Raw genomic sequence first — 15,501 nt, 5'->3', positions numbered from 1 at the left:
AAACAGATACGAGACCCCAGCTGTGTTCCCTTAAGCCAGATATTAGAATCACAAAATGATGCTACTCTCAGAATTATTTTGTTTTAGAAAACATAGTTGTTTTTCATTAAAATTGTTATTTATTAACGTGTAATGGGTTTATTACGGTTATTTTCCAGTGAATTAAGTAAACATTTTAAAGTTTCTCTCAGCTTTAATTTCTAATATGATAATATTAGAAATATAATTTCCAGTATGGTTGTGTGCCATCGAGTCGATTTCAACTCGTAACGGCTTTTTTTTTTTGAGGTGGTAGACTGACTTTGAAGTAGGCAGCAGATTCTCTATGATGAGCTGGTTTACATGCACTTTGCCCAATGGAAGTGAAGGTTTTAAATGCCTTTACCACCTCAGGAGTTCACATTAATAGTAAAAGTCAGGTACATAAAAAAGAACCACCAAGTATATAAAACACATAGGTAATAATTATATACACTTTTTTCCTGTGTATATTTAACAATATATATTTTGAAGTTCAGTACCTTCAGTTTTGAACTTATTCTTTCTTCACAAGCAGAAGAACTCTTAACAATAGTAGAGTTTCTAAAATAAATACTATTAAAATAGAGCTTCAGAATAAATATTCTATACAAAGGAAACCTTCTGTGGTAACTTGTGTTGAGGGGTGAGAAGGGGCTACAGTGAAGGGGGAAAGTAAAGTAGGAACGTAGAACTGCTCCATAGGGTTTCCTAGGCCGAAATCTTTACGGGAGCAGATGGCCAGGTCTTTTCTCCCACAGAGCTGCTGGTGGGTTCAAACCACTAACCTTTTGGTTAGCAACCAAGCAGTTAACCATTGTGTCACCAGGGCCCCTTTATTGATAGATAAAACATTTATAAACAAATGTCCTTTTGAGTCCTTGAAAATTTTAAGAGTGGAAGGCATCCTGAAACCAAACAGTTTGAAAACTAGTCTGCAGCTTGACCTACTAAGACATTATCAGTGTGGATGGTAAAATCCAGGCCTGACTTTACTCTTTTGCTTATAAATTGTGGCTAGTTTTAAAATTATGGTTTTGGGGAACTGGCATTTAGAATTACCTTAAGTTTTTATTATAAAGGAAATAGTATCTAATACTTTCATTTGTTCCAGAATACATATTTGTAATTTGATAATTTGAAGTACTCTCACAATTCAAGTATTTTACCAGTACTGGTGGAAACCCTGATGGTGTAGTGGTTAAGTGCTATGGCTGCTAACCAAAGGGTCGGCAGTTCAAATCCACCAGGTGCTCTTTGGAAACTCTATGGGGCAGTTCTACTCTACCTATAAGGTTGCTATGAGTCGGAATCGACTCGACAGCAGTGGGTTTGGCTTTTATATATGTATGTGTCTAAGTATTTTTTATTATTCTTTATAGTCAGATATAAAGTTTCTGCCTCATCTTTATTGTGACAATGTACCTTCAGTTTTATATTTTAAGTAAACAAATCTGATTAATAAGGAGTAGGAACAGTGTTATTCATATTTTGGAGGGAAAAATATACAAGTAAAAATAAGACTGGAGAATATACTCCACAAATGTTACCAGTAGTTATCTATCTGGATTAATATACTTTTATTGTCTTTGTTTTTCCATAATTTGCTACTTTTCAACAAAGAACATGTGTTAATTTCCTAATTAAAAAAAAACTTTAAATAAGTTATATCTGTAGAATTTGGGGAAAATATTCAATGTCTAAATTCCTGAGTAGAGGAATGGCAATCAGTTTTAGCTTTTCCAAAAGCTTTTTGCAGAATGGAATCAATTTTTAATACAGTTAAGACCTGGGAATGTAATTTACAGCCACAAAAGTAGGAGACAAATTCAAGAAGAATTTATTCTCTTGTTTTATATTTTTACTTTCTTTGACTCCTCTGAGGAGCATTGTTAGACAGTAAACAGTACTTTCCTGCTCTGTTCTGTTTTGGTTACAGGCTAGAAGCGGCCAAAGATGATTATCGGATTCGCTGTGAAGAGTTAGAAAAGGAAATCTCTGAACTCCGGCAACAGAACGACGAGCTAACCACTCTGGCAGATGAAGCTCAGTCTCTAAAAGATGAAATAGATGTCCTTAGGTAAACAGCCTTCCCATCTCTTTAGAGTCTGAGAACTGTCATCATCCAGTGCAGCCCTACCACTAACGTTATAAACTCTAACATCTCTGAGCTCAGCAGAGTGGTTAAAAGTCAGACCACCTTGGCTGCAAATCCCTGTCCTATCATTTAATTAACCTCTGTGTAACTTTTTTTATTTTTTGGTCTGTAAAAGGGAGATACTACATACACCTACCTGAGGTTTGTATGAGAAATTAAATTATGTTTGTAAACACTTGTAACAGGATCTGGCAAGTGAGTACTATATACCATATTTTTATGCAGATAACACGCACCTTCTGTGTTTGTTTGCCAACCGTGCCCATCCCCCACAAGGTATTTTTGTAAGTACACTATGCTAAACTTTTTTTTTTTTAGCAACAGGTGAAAAAAAGAATTGGCATAGCGACACTTAGGAAAATACCTTGTGGTTGGCAAACAAAGGTAGAAGGTGCTTGTGTTATTTGCATAAAGATACAGTAAAAATTAATCTTTGACAATCACTTCATTGCTCTTACAGCTCTGGAGCTTTTATTCTCGCTGTTCCTATTCTTTAATTTTGAGCCCTTAGTCACTTGGACTTTTTTGTCAGATACTGTCACACCCCACGAGGCTTGCCACCTCGCTCATTTTTCTACCATTCCACTCTTAGGCTCTCTTGGATCATTGCAACCATCTTTTTTTTTTCTTCTTCTATTTTTTGCTCTTTGAATACTGAGAACTAATAGAGAAAATTTGTTCTATGACCTATTAATGATCTGTACTCTTCACTGGATTCTCCCCACTGGCCTGCCATTCTCCTGCTCATCAGTAGATAGCTCCATCTCACATAGCTATTACTTGTTTTCATAACTCTTCTCACCTGTCTGCCCTACCACACCTTCCCCGGGCCTTAGTCTCAGGAGATGGCTTTGTCTCCTACTGCCCAGAAAAAAAGTGCCAGGACTGTTGAACTCTCCATGTCCCCTGTCTCCTGCACCCCTTAACTCCCCTGCATTCTCACCCATCTTTTCTTTTTTTGCTTCCAGAGTACAAAACTGGTATTCTTTCTTATGCCCTGTGCTAATTCCCTCATCTATCCTATGTACAGGGACTGTGTTATATCGATTGTCTTTTCTCTTCACATATATATATGTTTTTTTTCTGAAAGAAACTCGTTACTCTTTCCTCCTCTCCAGAACCAAATTTATAATGCATAAGGTAAAAATTAGGTTCTCTCCTCAACCCACTAAAATTTGACACCACCTCCCCCTTTCCCGTTACGCCACTGAAACGGCTATTCCTGTGGTCACTAGTGGCGTGTTGATTGCTGAGTCGTTTGAACACTGCACAAATTTATTTTATGTTATTTCTGTGCTATATAGAACTCTGCTGGATACCTACTATTTGCTTGCCTTAAACTCTATAACATTTTCTATTACGCATTTAGTTGTAATTTGGTCATATTTTTTCAACCAGACCAGAAAGTTAACCTGGAATCACTTTTGATCTTAGATCTATCATTAGAACGTGTTGTTTCCGGGTCATCTCCTTGGTTTAGCACTGTCTGAAGCAGCTTCACCGTGGATGTGTTTCTTACCTTTAGTTGCCCATCTCATTCTAGACATTCTTCTGATAAAGTGGCTAAACTAGAAGGCCAAGTGGATTCATATAAAAAGAAGCTAGAAGATCTTGGCGATCTGAGGCGGCAGGTGAAGCTCTTAGAAGAGAAGAATACTATGTATATGCAGAACACTGTCAGTCTGGAGGAAGAGTTAAGAAAAGCCAATGCAGCTCGAAGTCAACTGGAGACGTATAAAAGACAGGTAAAAGAGGAGCAACCACGTTCGTCAATGACGCTTTCACGCAAGTTCTCTATTACAACAGTATTGCTTATGAAAAAACTTTGTTTCCGTGGTATTCTGTTTTTTCTCTGTGACACTTAGTTCTTACCCAGGGCTTGTTTATTGGTCTCTATAGCAGATCTTTCTATTGTTTTCTTTTTAATTTATTATGAAATATTTAAGAAATATAAAAAGGTAAAAGAAGATGACAATAATTAGCCATGTTTAAGAAATAAAACATACTCCGCCTTTATTCAGAGGTAACCAGTATCTTGACTTTTGCTGTTATTATTCCCATGCCGGAAACCCTGGTGGTATAGTGGTTAAGTGCTATTGCTGCTAACCAAAGGATTGGTAGTTCGAATCCACCAGGCGCTCCTTGGAAACTCTATGGGGCAGTTCTACTCTCTCCTATAGGGTCGCTATGAGTCGGAATTGACCTGACGGCACAGGGTTTAGTTTTGGTTTTTTTTTTATTCCCGTGCCATCTTTATACCTCTGCTACACACATATATATTTATCCCTAAACAATTTATAATATTTTAAATATGTTTCAAAATTTTATATAAATGCTATAATAAGTGTACACTTCTGCAATTTACTTTTTTTGCTCAGCAGTACATTTGTAAGGCTAGTTTATGCTGATAGGTGTTTATTTTCACTACTGTATAGTATCCCATTGAGTGACTGTACCACAGTTTATCCATTTTTTTCCTGTTGAAGGACATATAGGCTGTTTCAGATTTTTTTCCCTATATTATAAGAAACACCACTATATCTAGTATTGAACATAATTCCTTCTGTACATGTATGAACATTTTGCACCTTTATGGGATTTCTTCCTTAAGGCATCTTTAGTGTAATTAGATATTGCCAGGTTTTCCCCAGAGAGATTATACCACCACCAAGCAGTTTAATGAGCTCATACTGCTCCACGTTGTCACTTCCACAAAGTTGTAAAATGTTCACACATAGGAATGTCAGACTTTAATTTTTGCAAGTTGGATGGTTATGAAATGGTGTCTCATTATGATTATAATTTTCATTATCCTAATTACAAAGATATTTGCTGACTACATTTCTTTTGAAATGCCTGTTCTTCTTTTATCCATTTTTAAATTGGATTATTTCTTTTTCTTATTTCTGAAAGTTCTTTATATATTCTAGATACTAATTTTCCATTAGTTACACAAGTTACAGTTATTGCCTACCAGTCTGTGACTTGTTCTTTCACTTTTTGTGAAGCTGATAATTTCTGTATAAGGAAACTTAAGTATAATTTTCTTTATGATTTGTGCTTTGTGTGCCTTGTTTAAGAACTCATTTCCTATATAAGGATGCAAGTCTAATTTCATCTTTTTCTTTTTTTAAATAAAAATATAAAGTTGGTTTTGTACATTTAGGTCTTTAATCCACTTAGAATTGATTTTTGTTTAGGGTGTGAGGTAGGAATCCATTTGAAAAACTTTTTGTATATGTGAATAACCAGCTAACCCAGCACCATTTATTTAATAGTTCATCTCTTTTGCAATGACCTGCAAACCCACCTCTACCATTTACATTTTTTGTTTGTTTCAAGGCATTCTTTTCTGTTCCGTTGGTATATTTCTGTATTCTTACACCAGTACCACACTACTTATTTTCTATAGAGTTTTGGTAATTTTGATATTCAGTAGTACATACCTTATGCCTTGTTCTTTTTCAAAACTGTTTTGTCTGTTCTTGGCCTGTTGCTTTCCATTTAAACCCAGAGCCTTTGAGAATTGGAATTACATCAAATCTGTTGATCAATTTAGGCAGAATTCCTGTCCATAAATGTAGTATCTCTCCATTTATTTAGGTCTTCAATGTGTTTCAATTAAGTTTTATAATATTCTTCTGAAGATCATGCACATATTTTGTTGTAATTACTCTTATGTACTTTGTTTTGAATAGTTTTGATAATTAAGAGAAAGATACCATTTTCTACATGCTTATTGTATGAATGAAATTGATTTTTGTATATTGATTCTGCAACCTTGCCAAATTCATGTACCTAATAATTTCTGTAGATTCTCTTGTCAGATGTCATATAGTGTGCAGATAAAAGCTGTTTTGTTTCTTCCTTTCTACTCCATACTCCTACCCCCTCCCCTTTTTTTGGTTAATCAGCTTGACCTTTAATATAATTTTGAATAGAAGCAATAATAACAGGTAACTATTTTTTGTTTGGATTTTATACAGGATACTTTAAATGTTTTACCAGTGTATTATGAGGATTGCAATAGGGTTTTGGTAGTTACCTTTTTTTAGAATAAAGAAATTCCGTTGCTTTCCTAATTTGCTCAGAGTTTTCGTCTTAAATGGATGTTGAATTTTATCAACTGCTTTTCTTGCATCTATTGAGGGAATCCTATGCTTCTTCCCCTTTCTATTATTGTAGTGAATTATCTTAATGGATTTCCTAAGTTTAACCCATCCTTTCATTCCTGAGGATTAATTAGCTTGGTCACAGTGGATTTATTTGGGATTTTCAGATTGTTAGATTTGCTTTGTTCATTTTACTTAGAACATTTGCCTCTATGGGTCATTTAAAATCTCACGATTTTCTAATTTCGATATCAAACTTATACTAGCTTAATAAAATAAGTTGGAGAGTGGTTTCTTCATTGACCATCTCAGAAGATATTTGTGTAAAACCGGAATTTTCCATTTCCTGAAGTTGTAGTAGAATAGCCAGTAAACTATGAATTACTAGTAGGTTTTTTTGGTGAATACATTTTTCCCATCATTTTATTATGAAATATTTCAAATAGAACAAAGCTGAAATAATTAACAAACTTGAATATGGGTCGAGAAATTCCCCAGAATAAATGTAGCCCAAAGAGATGAAAATTATAAATGAAATTTAAAGGTATGGAATATAAAACAAGGAACTCTCTAATTAGAGCTCCCAAGAAGAGAATGGAAAGAATGGGGGAAAGATTATTTTGACAGTAAGGATGGCTAAATATTTTTCCAAACTAAGAAAGGAGATCAGATTTAGATTTAATACTGAATTACAAACAAAATAAATAAAAAGGAACCTATACCTAGAAATATTACGGTAAAACTGTATAGCATACTAATTTTCTCTGCCTGTTTCTGCTCTGCTGCTTAATATGCTTTATTTATCATTGATTTTTTTTTTTCTTTCTACTGCTGCTGTGGTGCTTTTTCAAACCTCCCTGATCATTTTTTATCATCTCTTACAGCTTTTGAAAATTTAGATTTCCTTTTCAGTTTTTATTATTAAACCTAGTGTATGTATTTTTTGTCTGGTAATTCCAGTCTAAAATCTTTGGGAGTCTTTTTCTGCTGTTTTACTGTTGTTGCTGCTGCTGCTGTTGTTGTTTTCTGCTGACTCTTGTTCATAGTGACTTATTTTTTATGGCCTTTATAATTGTGGATTTTGCTTTTGCATTTGGTTCATCTTTATCTTTGGGAATCCTAAGACTGTGTTCCTCTAGACAATGTGAGTGATTGCTTGTGCCAGATTTCCCACGGCATTACCAACCAGGACCACTTTAAGTTAATTGCTAGGCTCAGGGTTTCCCAGACAAGCCAAGTAGTAAAAATTCAAATCCAAACCCATGTATTAGCAGATTATGGTTTCAAATTTCGAGGGATATTTTTTAAAACCCAGAACTCAGTTTGAGATAGGCAGGTTTTCTTATTGCCTTTGCCAGCTGGTGGACTTCTTCCTCCCCAACCTGTTTTTTACTGATTCACCACCTTTTAGATCTCAGGGTAGCTTAACACTCACCTGTCTCCTGTTAGACCTAAAGCTCGAGGTTCTGGGTATTGGCAGTAGCAACTCACCTACTCGTAGCTTCAGCACCAACTTCCTACTCTGGTTTTGGCCCCTGAGGATTTACCTTACTTTCTTAGGAACTTAGGTGTGCACTGGATTTTTCCCCCTAGCATTTGTTTTATATAGCAAGAGAGTTTTCAGTCTACTCAGTTACCTATATTGAAGGAAGTGAAAGTCCTATAGATTCTTTTATAATTTTGAGTTGTTGTTCTGGATGATTCTGGTTTTGGAACCCATAGTACGTGGACACATTTTTATGCCTAGTTCTCCACTTTGTTAGGCTGCTGTATCATATACATTTATTTGAGTATTTTTGGAGAGGGTTCATAGGTCTGTAGAAGAAAACAGTGATAATTTCTAATATTTCAAATTATAAAAATTAATGTTATCTTTATGTATTAGGTAGTAGAACTGCAAAACAGATTATCTGAAGAATCAAAGAAAGCAGATAAATTAGATTTTGAATATAAGCGACTGAAAGAAAAAGTTGACAGTCTTCAAAAAGAAAAGGATGTAAGTATATATTAGGTATTTCTGTTTGAGCACTGCCAAAATTAAGACAGTGACATTTAATTCATGTTTTGAATACTTCTTAATTCCTTCTATTTGTGAATGAAAACTAGAGATCCTGCTTATTTTTAAATTATAGAAGATATCAATTTGTGCTTCAGAAATAGTTCTAAAAAGATAAAAATGAATGCTTTGATTTCCATCCTAGTTTCTTTTATAGATATTTATTTTTTCTACTGCTGTTGTGTTTAACATTGTTCTGCTCATGACTTTCTTTAAATTTACGTAGCTTTTCTGTTTTCTGTGTGACTAATACAAAGGATACAATTCTTGTTGTTCAGCACATTTTGAATCTTTTAAAAATATTTTGACTTTGTCAATAATTTGTAGATGTTTAAAGTCTTTGTTCTTTGATCTGTTATGTCTAATGAAAATAATGTTATATAAGAAATTAGGTACTTATTGTTAAGGGAGGGCAGTGTTGTTTCTTATGTTTAACTGTGGACAGTTCATTGCTTTGCACCTAGTAAATGTTCAATGTCGCTAAATGAAAAAAAAAAAACTATTTTAATTGTCCCGTAGAAGATCAAAAGGTAAAGCATGTCCATGTTCACTACTGCTTTTCATTCTGTAAAGGCTAAAACCAGTGATGAGTAGTTATAAAGCCTGAAGCTAACCTTCCATGTTTTTATGTCCCTTCAGAGGTTAAGAACAGAAAGGGATTCTCTGAAGGAAACCATTGAAGAGCTTCGTTGTGTACAGGCTCAAGAAGGGCAGCTTACAACTCAAGGTAAAAACATTTCAGTAACCCAAAAAATATAATTTATTCCTAATAGAATCCGTGAAAAATACTAGATTTACTTTAAGATGATTGCACCAATAGATGAAAATAAAAAATTGCTGAAGAGGCCATAAGATTCATAACACATTTTGAACTGTTACCCAGGTTTTAGGGCAAATAGACTGTAAATGCTGGAGACAAGATTTACTTGTCTACTTTTTTTTAATGTTATATTTGAACACTTGAGTTTTATTAGGTCAAAAGCATAAACATTTGTTAAATTATCTCTGTTAATAATAAACTCATTCTGGAAAGTTTCTCATGACCTTTTTATTTGAAACCTTCTAAGTCAGTGATTTTTTTCAACTGAGATAGGTAGGATGGGTATCAGTCCATTAAGGAACTTCCATCCCAAGTAGAAAACAGCTCTTTCTCACATGAAAGGAGCAGCACTGAACTTAAGGCTTACCCTCATACCACTCTTTCGCCATCACCCTGGGGGACTGTGGGAGCCTAATTGATAACTTGTACAGCTTCACAGTCTGTTCACTTCCTTGGCTATACAGTTACCTGAAACTGAAATTTTCCTTTCCCTCTGGCTACAACTTCCTCCTCCTACCCTACCAAACCTGCTTATCTTCATTTCATCTTCTAACCCTGTCTTAGTTAATTTAGTACTGCCGTAGCAGAAATACCACAAATGTATGGCTTTAACAAAGAGAAATTTATTCTCTCACAGTTTAGGAGGCTAGAAGTCCAAAGTCAGGGCACCAGCTCCAGGGGAAGGCTTTCTCTCTCTGTTGGTTCTAGGGAAAGGCCTTGTCATCAGTTTTCCCCTGCTCTAGGAGTTTCACAGCACAGGAACCCCGGTTCCAAAGGACATGCACTGCTCCAGGTGCCGTTTTCTTGGTGGTATGAGGTCCCCATGTCTTTCTGCCTGCGTCTCTCTTTTATATCTCAAAAGAGATTGACTTAAAACACAACCTTATTTTGTAGATTGAGTCCTGCCTCATTAACATAACTGCTGGTAATCCCACCTCATTAACATCATAGAGTTACAATTTATAACACATACAAAAATCACATCAGATCACAAAATGGTGGACAATCACACAATACTGGGAATCATGGACTAGCCAAGTTGACATACCTTTTTGGGGGACACAGTTCAACTCATAGCAAACCCTGTGTTTTTGCTGTCAATCAGCCTTTCTGGCCTAATTTTCCACTTTACCTGACCAATATATCAACTATTACTGTTCTCACTATTACTCTCTTTTCCTTATTCTCTTAGCCTCTTTCTAGACCAAACTTATCAAACCCTAATTCACATATCCTAAATTTTTTTCCCAAAAATATATCATTTCTTGTTATAATTGGATCCTCATTGCTGCTTGACAGTCCTTTCACATATCAACTCTACATGAGTTTTTCCAAAATTTGAAGAGTCTAACCTGAACCTCAGCCTTTTTACTCCCAGCTCCTTCATTATCAAAAGAAAAAGGAGAGAGAGAGACCATTTTATGTAAGCTGTCACATTTGTTTTCTTTGCTACTTATAAACCTATACATTTTAACCTTCTTTATATAGATACCCTTTGACCTAGAGCAACTGTGCTCTAGGAATTTACAGTATATTTATGACGTTATGAATTAAAGCATTGTTTATAATAGTGAAAATTTAGAAACAACCTAAAGGTTCAGCAGTATAGGAATCTCATTTTCATTCAACAGGCAGGAAAAAGAAATGCAAGGCATCCAGGTTGGAAAGAAGGAAGTAAAACTGTCCTTATTCACAGATGACACAGTACTGTATATTAAAAATCCTGCAGAATCCACAAAAAATTATAGCACTAATAAATGAGTTCAGTAAGGCCTCAGGATACAAGGTCAATATATGAATATCAGTTATATGTCTATGTACTACCAGTGAACAACCTGAAAATGAAATTAAAAAAAAAAATCCATTTGTATTAGTATCAAGAAGAATACATATATAGGAATAAGTTTAACAAAACAAATGCAAGATTTAACTGTACACTGAAAACTACAAAACACTGTTGGGACAAATGAAAGAAGATGTAAATAAATGGAAAGACGATCCTTGTTCGTGTTTTGGAAGATTCAACATAGTTAAGATGACAATTCTTTCCAAATTAGCCTATGGAGTCAATGTAACCCCAATCAAAATCTCAGCAGTAGTTTTTATGGAAATTGACAAGGTGATCCTATAATATATATGAAAATACAAAAGAACTAGAAAAAAAATAAAAAATTGGAAAACTTACATGTCCTGATTTCAAAACTTATAAAGCTATAATAACTAAGACAACATGGGCCTGACATTAGGATGGACATAGAGATCCTGAAACAGAATTGAGCCTCCAAAAAAAAAAAAAAAAATACATTTATGTTCAATTGATTTCCAGCAAAGGTGCCAAGGCAATTTCATGAGGGAAGGACAGTCTCTTGAAAAAATGGTTCTAGGTCCAGGATATCTATGTGCAAAAAAGATTAATTTAGACCTTTACCTCACACCATATATGAAACAACTAAGAATGGATTATAGACTAAATTTAAGAGCTAAAACTATAAAATTATTAGAATAAATTGCAAGAGAAAATCTTTATGACCTTGAGTTAAAACCCAAAAACCAAACCCATTGCCGTCGAGTTGATTCCAACTCATAGCAACCCTATAGGGCAGGGTAGAACTGCCCCATAGCGTTTCCAAGGAGCGCCTGGTGGATTTGAACTGACAGCCTTTGGGTTAGCAGCCATAGCACTTAACCACTACGCCACCATGGTTTTCCATGACCTTGAATTAGGCAAAAAATACTTAGATACATCAAAATCACAGTCCGTAAAAGAAAAAAATGATAAATTGAACTTTACCAAAATTTTTTTTAAAAACCTCTGCTTTAAAAGACACTATTAAGAAAATGAAAAGATAAAGAGGAGACATTTCCCAGTTGTATTTCTGATAAGGACTTGTGTTCAGAATATATAAAGAACTATTCTAACATAAAAGTAAACAACCCAGTAAAGAAATAGGTGAAAGATTTGAATAGACATTTCTCCAAGAAGACATATAAATGGCCAATAAGCACAAACAAAGATGCTCAATGTCATTAATCATTAGGGAAATGAAAATCAAAACCACTACACACTTACTAGAGTGGCTAACCTTGAAAACACAGACAAAACTAAGTGTTGGAGAAGATGTGCTTAAACTGGAAACCTCATACATTGTAAGTGGTACAGCCCCTTTGGAAAACAGTTTGGCAGATGGTTAGAAAGTTAAGCATAAACGTCCCATATGACCCAGCAATTCTACTCTTATGTATCTACCCAAGAGAAATGCAAAACATACATCCACAGAGAGACCTGCATGCAGATGATCATAGTAGTGTTATTCATAATAGGCAGAAAGTGAAAACAATATAAGTGTCCTTCATCAACTGGTGAATGGATGAACAAAATGTGGTACATCCATGTAATAGAATACTCTTCAGCAATAAAAAGGATCGAGCTACTAATGCAGCCATGAAGAGAAATGAAGTACTTGCAAAGGCTAAAATACTCCCTGCCTGGCCCTTTACAGAAACCATTTGCCAACCCCTGGTCCAACGACCCTCAGCTGAGATGGCTCATCACTGCTCTACATGGTCTCATCTTCCAGGGTGCTAGCCCTGGTTTCTTCACAGGGTGGTTTCAGAGCAGCAAGAAAGAGCGAGCCCCAGGGCGCAAGCACTTTTCAAGCTCATGCTTGAGTCAAATTTGTTAGTGCCCTATTGGCTTAGGCAAATCACATGGCCAAGCCCAGAGCCATTCTATGAAGGAATAGATACAAAGGTATGAATATAAGGAGGTATGATTTGTTAAGGTTCCTTACAGTAACAGTCTGTCAGCTACACTTTTAGTATACATTCTCAGTTCGTTTTAAAAACCGTAAGGCAACTGTGACATGGTCTTTGGGTTGAGAAAAGCAAAGCAAAGATTTTAGCTGTTAAAGTAACGCTCCAAGTAGGGTTTCATAAATTGTATAACCCAACTAAAAGTGATAGTTCTGCTTTCTATAACCTTGTATTCCCGTGTGTATATTTATAGGGTTAATGCCTCTGGGAAGTCAGGAATCTTCAGATAGTCTGGCAGCAGAGATTGTTACACCTGAAATCAGGTAAGTGGATCACAATGTTTGCAGTCATATGGCACAGCATTCTTGGAGAAAACTGAGTCCTCTACAACATGGAGAGGATCAGTTCCTTACCCTTTATTATTAACACTTTCAACAGGAATTCAATATTCAATTTCCGTGTTTTCAGCACATTAGAAGCATTCTTAAGCTGATCCGGCAGATAATTGATTTTTGCGCTTCAGTAGGAGAATCTTTCAGGCACGCCGCACGAACTAACATACTCTGTGTTTAGATATCCACAACGCACATCGATTAATGAAAACCCTTGACCCAAAGACAAAATTATACTTAGCTATCAGCCTGCAAAATAGTTATTAGATTTATATGGTAACCACATGAAATGGTTCTTAGAAAAATACTAGTGTAATACACAGGAGGAAATACCCCCCATTTCTCCTATCGTATTTTTACGCAAATAACGCACACCTTCTGCATTTGTTTACCAGCTGCGCCCTCCCCCCATGAATTATTTCCATAAGAGTCACTATGCCAATTTTTTTGCAGGGTACTGTAAAAAAAATTAGCATAGCACCCTAACAAAAATACCTCATGCGGGGAGGGTGCAGCTGGCAAACAAACGTAGAAGGTGTGCGTTATTTGCGTGAAAATGTGGTACTCCTCTCTCAATAGTACCTATATTGTACTTAGTCATGGCATTTTAAAATTTATTTCAATATATGCTTAGCTTTATGTATAAAAATGAAAAATTGTGCAGGAGGTACCAAGTGTCTAGCAAAAGGAAAATAATCCTGAATATTGCTTTTACCTTCTTTAAGCCTCTTATACACCTTTTTAAAATGGAAATGGACCTTGATTCCCCATAAGATCTTTGAAAGCATCAAGTAAATTAATGTTTGTATAAGAGTGTTATAAACTACACAAATCGCAACAGGCATTCAAATACTTGTTGAATAAATGAAGATAATTTGTTGTTGTTGGCATTTATTAAAAAGGAGTATAATAGAACACCAATTCTGGAAGTATCTTGTATACCTTTTTCTGCCATGGGATATGGTATGTTATATATGTCATTGCATCAATAAAATTTTTTGAATGAATGAACACATTATTATTTATGGGTATTTACAAATAAACGGTTATGTCCAGAAAACCTATTCAAGGAAGCTTATAGGTAATGCAGTTGGCTTTTTAAACTAAGGACAGAGAACAATGATAAAACAAAGATTCAGCAGAGAAAATCACTTTTCTGAGCATGTCAACATACAAATTAAAATGTTCTCTCTGTCCAAAACAGCTGTCAAAAAGAAATGGCAAAAAGGAATGAAAATTCTGCAACGTATGTCATAGACAGTGCGTTAATATCCTTAACACATGATGAAGTTTGCCTATCAAATTGGCAAAAATCTATTTTAAGTGATAATTTTCACTGATGTTAAGGGTGTAGAGACACTGGAAACCTCACACCCTAGAAATAAAAGATTTTAAAAAATTTTTTAATTAAATATAGAAGATTAAACTTTTCTTATGATCAGTTGGCAAGTTGTGTCTGTTCTCTTAAACATGTGCCTATATTTTGACAATTACTTTTCCAGGAATTAACCCTGAGGAAATAACCAAGGATATACACAAAGGTGTATGTATAAAGCTGATCATTATTAGTGTGTTAAAACTTGAAATTGGTAATAATCTAAATATCTAATAGGTGGATATTGATTAAGTAAATAATGATTCATAGTGCTGCGACTGCTTACCAAAGGGTCGGCAGTTCAAATCCACCAGGTGCTCCTTGGAAACTCTGTGGGGCAGTTCTACTCCGTCCTATAGGGTTGCTATGAGTCGGAATCGACTCGACGGCACTGGCTGGTGGGTATGTATTTACAACATATTTAAAATATTAAAGTAAATATTTAATGATATGAAAAGATCGTTATATTTTCAGTGTAAAGAGCATGACCTATATGATCCCATCTTTAAAACTGTTTGCATGTGTGTATATATGCATAGAATTAGAAGGCCATATTTCAACAGTGGTTGTTGCCCAGGGTCTCCCACCAGCTAGGTGGTGGGTCTGCTCAGGACTCATGCACGGCTTGTTGGTATTAAACTGGTTCCTGTTGAAAAAAAAAAAGAGAATGATTTGTATTTCCTTTTCGTTTAACTTTTTCTTCCTACAATGAGCATGTAATTTAAAAATAGGATCAAGTCAGTGTCGTTTGTCTACAAAATATATTAAGTTCTATGTAATTGCTTGACTTGAGCCACAGACTTGACTCCGACTTCCC

At 35.1% G+C, this 15,501-nt stretch overlaps 1 protein-coding gene across 4 annotated transcripts in view; it reads left to right on the top strand.

Annotated features, from left to right (window-relative positions):
• The window catches only part of HOOK3 (hook microtubule tethering protein 3), a 121,027-nt gene that overhangs the window by 65,692 nt on the left and 39,834 nt on the right, over positions 1-15,501 (top strand). For all 4 annotated transcript variants that reach the window (XM_064272760.1, XM_064272761.1, XM_010592418.3 and 1 more), the window contains exons 10-14: positions 1,958-2,098; positions 3,720-3,921; positions 8,174-8,284; positions 8,984-9,071; positions 13,171-13,240. In XM_064272760.1, the coding sequence (XP_064128830.1) occupies positions 1,958-2,098; positions 3,720-3,921; positions 8,174-8,284; positions 8,984-9,071; positions 13,171-13,240 (612 nt within the window). The remainder of the gene's footprint in view (positions 1-1,957; positions 2,099-3,719; positions 3,922-8,173; positions 8,285-8,983; positions 9,072-13,170; positions 13,241-15,501) is intronic.

The sequence above is a fragment of the Loxodonta africana genome, chromosome 19, assembly GCF_030014295.1.
Source record: "Loxodonta africana isolate mLoxAfr1 chromosome 19, mLoxAfr1.hap2, whole genome shotgun sequence".
In the NCBI taxonomy this organism is placed as follows: domain Eukaryota; kingdom Metazoa; phylum Chordata; class Mammalia; order Proboscidea; family Elephantidae; genus Loxodonta; species Loxodonta africana.
Note: the sequence above shows the minus strand (reverse complement) of the source record. Positions and strands in the feature narration are given on the sequence as shown.